At 34.8% G+C, this 5,386-nt stretch overlaps 1 protein-coding gene across 1 annotated transcript; it reads right to left on the bottom strand.

The window, feature by feature from the left end:
• Positions 1–253: 253 nt before the first annotated feature.
• LOC145117451 (putative F-box protein At5g62060) lies at positions 254–2,454 on the bottom strand. Its single transcript, XM_079053740.1, has 2 exons — positions 2,370–2,454; positions 254–1,813 (listed from the first exon to the last, which is right to left on the bottom strand). The coding sequence occupies exon 2, from the start codon at positions 1,702–1,704 to the stop codon at positions 601–603; it is 1,104 nt and encodes a 367-aa protein (XP_078909866.1). The 5' UTR covers positions 1,705–1,813; positions 2,370–2,454; the 3' UTR covers positions 254–600.
• Between the last annotated feature and the right edge of the window lie 2,932 nt (positions 2,455–5,386).

Here is a 5,386-nt window from a genome sequence, read left to right as displayed (position 1 = left end):
GGCAATTAAACAAGAAGAAAGAAAGCACACATAGCGACCGAGTCTGTCGCCTCCCAAGAATAATAGAAAGGAAGATAGGTGACATAGGTGATTATGGATGGCTATTCCCCAAGAACAAAGATAATGAAATGTACTAAAACATACTTTTTTTTTTCTATTCCCCATAATGTGATTACATAAGATTTAAATAGTAAAAGAAATATAAGATTTAAATAGTAAAAGAAATCCTAAAAATAAGGAAGTAGTGGTGCTAAAAACTAACCATGATCTTACAACTAAAATGATGATACGTTAATTAAAGATAGTGGGGAGTTAAACTCCATGCAAATGAAAGCAGTAGCATGCATCGTGGACATGATTGGCAGCTAAGGTGTGGGGAATCCATGTAAGGATATAATGACAAGCAGATAATTGTCGCTATCTGTCGCGAAAGGATCTGGCCATGGAGGTGGCCTTAGATACAACACTAGAACCGTAACACACACAGAGTACATCTATAATCTATTATCCTACATTAATAAAACTAAAGCATAACGTTAACTCTCTCCCCCTTAGATTTTCTACTTGTGGTTCTTGGCATCCATCTGTGCATGGCATGTATTATATAAAACTTGGTGCTGATGAATGCACCACACAACGCTCATCATCAGATTCTGTGTGGATGTCTAGCTCTTTCACAAGCCCATATTTAACATCATAACTATACATACAGTTATCGACTCTAGACTTCAGGATGACATGTCTCTTACTTATCACACCAGAGACTGGATACCGACAAGTACCAGGAGATACCCTAAAGCTCCAATTCTGCAACTTCTCCCACTTCATCATCTTCAAATCTTTAAGAATCCATATCTCAGCTTTGTCCCAAGAAACAGCATCAAAGAGAGCCAGGAAACCACCCATCACAAAAAGAGAATAAGCATATCTCCCACGTACACTGGATCCAGGCAAGCTCATTTGGAAAAATTTCTCTTTTACAATATCCATGAAAACAAGGTGGTTTGAAGAATACATATCCCAGTAGAAGTACCTACCTTGAATTGAAACCGGATCACCTGAATAATGCTGCCCTTCATTCATATAAGGAATTTTCATCTTTTTCCACTTTGAAGAAACACGAGAGACAATGTCTTTTCTCAATGTAAGAAGATGGCATTGGATTGGTGGGCCCATAAACAAATGAATGACCTTGTATATTCCCTTGAATCCATCGAAGGAAAGTGCCACACCACATTTTCTAGCAAAGTGTCCTCCACAAGATGCATTACTCTGAGGGAGATATGATCCTTCTTTGGTGATAAGATTAAAAATGTACAGAGATTCTTTTATGCTGGCGTTCGATATCAGAAGAAGCTCATTACACCAAGACATAATCCTGCCTATGCAAGGTATGTCAAGATACTGCTCTTTCACTTGTAGCCCTTGTCCTTCTTCCCTTATATCCACAAGACGTGCTGTGAAGGTTCTCATCTTCTGGAGGATGAAAGAAGCGTGGTGTAGCAGGATCCTGTTAGTGATAATAATGAACCATCGTTTACTCACATACTTAGTCTTATAACGAAGGGAAGAATCAGGAACCCTTTTAAGGATATCTAAAAGGATGTCATCCGGAAGAAACACAAACCGGTCAAACTTCTTTCTCTTTTTCATCTTCTGTTCATTTTTAGATTCTTTCCTGCATTTGCTCCTTAACATATCCATTGACTTCTGTTACAAAATAGTATATTTCTTTTTCTTGTAACTAGCAACATGCATGAGGAAGAAACAACTATGCACACAAGGGAACTTGCACGAATTTTGGTGTCTACTCCTGTTAATTGGTTGAAAATGACTAATTAATCAGTAACAAACTTCAAGCCAACAGAATTAACAATATGATGTTTATGCATATATAAGCAAGATTGTCACATTTAAACTGCTAACAAATGGAGTCGATTTCATCTAAAATCATGTTAAAAAGAAAGAGTTACCCTTTAAATTTGTTCAAAATAGACAGACCTGAGACCTCAGACCACTATAAATGATGCATCGGGATGCACGAGACACAAATTGTTCATATTCTGACACCACAGATTCTAAAACGCAGTTTAACTGTTGTAAACTAGCAATTATATCACATCTAATATCAATCGGATTGTCGTAAACACTAGGTCCATGTACTATAGAGGCTAAATAAGAAAGGAAATTGCAGACTGTAATTTTTTATTCGACATTAGACATTTGAGTCGAATTGCAGGCGCGTAATTAAGAAAGACACAAGCCATATGATCAAGAATAATCAAGATAGCATACAAGAATGAAAGAAGTACATGAGAAACCACATTTATAACAAAACTGAGATAAGAAGTTGATGGGAGAAATTAAACCTGTAGAGCGCCTGCTTCCATAAGTGAAGAGATTAGTGGGAGTTAGTACGTAGCCTTTGGTTTTTCAAGAACTCGTTACTAAGAAACAAACAAAGGGCAGCGATACTATTGACATAATGGGTCTGTATATAATAGCCATATTAGGTGGATGGATTTGAAAAACTTGCTATTTTTCGTAAAAGTTCTGGCAATTTTGTAGATGGCCATATAGGGTGGATTGATTTGAAATACTTGCTATTTTCGTAAAAAGTCTGCCAATTTTATAGAGGCACGGTATAACACGCCACTCCTTTATTTAGTTATTATTATTACCCCATCCACTAAAATTTTCTAGTACCACCTCCAATAAACTTGTTATTCAGTTATTACTCCCTCCACAAAAAAGTAGACTAGGTTTTTTTTGTCCTTGTGTATAGTTTATGTTTGTAGTTTTGGTCCCGAAAGGTCTTAATATTGTAAATTTGATCCTTCATTTGAAGTTTCATTGCGACGTGGCATTTAAAAAAATCTACCATAAGCAAGGAGTTAATTAGGTACAAAAATGCCCATTGTCCAGTGGTAAGGTATTGCCCTAATTACCCAAGATCTAGAATTCGAGCCTCATGTCGTCCATTATTTCCTATCTATTTCGCAACATTGAGATAGCATGCAAGTCTAGTCAGTGCTCCATCATCCAATAGTATTATAGTAACCGAGAAAGGAAGGACAAACCGTCTAATTGCCATGTTTGAAAGCTTTATTTATCTGGAAAACAAAACCTTTCATTAATTAAAGGAACTTTTGTTTGATCTTATGTTCTTGGAAAGTTGTAAAACTTGCTTTAATTTTCTACCTAAGATAAGGTTCTCCATATATTTATGTTGTAAGAGCATCCAAATATGAGTTTTTTCATAGTTTTTAAACTAAAAAGTTTTTGAAAAAAAATAAATGGGAGCTTCTGAAAACAAAGATATCTTTTTAATTTGGTTGCTAATAAACAAGGTTTTTTATGAGCTTTAAAAAAATATATAAAAACTTAAGTGACTTGACATTATTTAACAACCCCCCCCCCCCCCCCCCCCCTCTAAATAGCACACCTGCCTTCTTTTATTTTTAACTTTTTATTTTACATCCTATTGATTGTTATATTTTCATTTTATACTCTTACATTATTATTTAAAAATTTTAACCATCTTTTTTATATAAATCTGATTTTATATAGTATATGACAATATTATTTATATACTATTTAGGTTTTTAAAATTTATCACAACATAAGGTTTTTTTAACAAATAAAAGATAAATGTTAAAAATGAAAGTTGTACAAATTAAAATGGTTAAAAACAGAAGTTAAAGGTCAAAAATAAAAAATAAAGAATAAGTAACGTAATTTTTTTAGGCCTATGGAATCTTGTTTAAATTAGGAGAGGTAAATGAAAAATTTTAGGGGGTAAAGAAAGTAATTTGATAGAACCTAAAGGGGTAAATGAAGTATATTTGTGTTTTGGGGGTATGAAAGGTTAAGTAAAGTAGGACCTCTCCACGTATTATAACCAATACTCGATCCCTCGCTTACTGTCCTCCCATGTTTATTCTTTCTCCCTGAGACCCCTCTCAATGAACAGATGGACTCAACCTCGACCACTACACCATCACATTCGTTACCCCACCACGACTATAATAATCGTTTTTCATAACAAGTATTGTTTCTAGGGATACAACTTGTTTATCATGAGACAAATAAGAGAAATAAGAGAAATAAAGCATGGAGTTTGTTTTAAGTTACTTAATTATATAAAGTGTACTGGTGTTTAGTTGTGAAGCAAAAGGAGAAAATGATAAGCTATAAAGTGATTACTATTTCCGGAAACTCGCAGTGTGAGTATACACATGTGGGACGCAATGGGTTGGGTCAAACCTTAGTCAATGAGTCAAGGTCAAAGTCATGGTCAACGAAAGTCAACGACCAGGTCGCAACGCTATGTGTTGTTTGTCATGGTGCGATTATATAACACTTGTTTTCACTTTACTATATATTGTAATATAAAACGTTTGTTATAAAATTCAAAGTAGAAATATATAAATTTGTAGCCAAAGTAATCATCATAAAAGATGTAGTAGACTTCAATATGAAATTGTGAGTATAAAGAACGTCTAAATCTGACTTTGTATGAAGAAGTTATAATTTTTCCAAGTTTCGCGTTCGACATGATACAACAATGTGTTTTATAAAATATGAAATGGAGATAGGTCACTTTTTAGCCAAAACAATGTAAAGAAAAGTTTATGCCTGCGTAATTACGAATCTGTCGATATAAAGAGTATCGAGAACGGAGTTCGTATGAAGAAGATATGATTTTCACAATGTCTTTTACAGCGTAACTCTCACAGACTGTACGTTAAAAGTATAATGAGAATTAGTTGTTGAAGTCTAAAAGAAAGGTGTAGTATTCATCAATACAAAACCAGGGATATAAAAAACATCGAAAATGGAGCTCGTATGCGAAAGATATGATTTATCGAAGATTTGGGGAAATTTTTTGATGAAGGACACGTAGCACCACCCAGAGGGTGCCACGTGGAAAGACGAACACCTCTTCCCCTACCAAAAACAATGACATGATCCAACAAACGACTAACACATGGAACCACAGGTTTTGAAGATCGTCACCACGGCACGACGTGCCTTCTACAAACTAGTATATACAGAGCCATTTGCCCCATATTTTTGGTACACTTTTCCCTTAACTCTCTATCACAAACCTTGGGATCTGATATCCGTGTTCTCGAGCATTTAGAAAAGAGTTGCAGCGTTAGAAATCTCGAAGGAAAGAAGTATCTAGAGTCAAAGTTCTGCCCGCGACTTCCCGAACTTTACTAGAAAAACCTGCAAGTTGAGTTATACTTGCTATGCTTTAAGTGTAACTTATATTTATGTTTAGAGTCATTTTTATGAACTTATATATAAGATTTATCAGTAATTCCAGTTATAATACTGATTGATCTACTTACAGGAGTGATGTCTAGGCTAAAACTAG

The sequence above is a fragment of the Lactuca virosa genome, chromosome 5 (genome assembly GCF_052849685.1).
Source record: "Lactuca virosa cultivar CGN04683 chromosome 5, Lactuca_virosa_CGN04683_v6, whole genome shotgun sequence".
In the NCBI taxonomy this organism is placed as follows: domain Eukaryota; kingdom Viridiplantae; phylum Streptophyta; class Magnoliopsida; order Asterales; family Asteraceae; genus Lactuca; species Lactuca virosa.
Note: the sequence above shows the minus strand (reverse complement) of the source record. Positions and strands in the feature narration are given on the sequence as shown.

Coding starts and splice junctions, on each gene's coding strand:
- LOC145117451 (XM_079053740.1), bottom strand. CDS start 1,704: ATGGATATGTTAAGGAGCAAATGCAGGAAAGAATCTAAAAATGAACAG.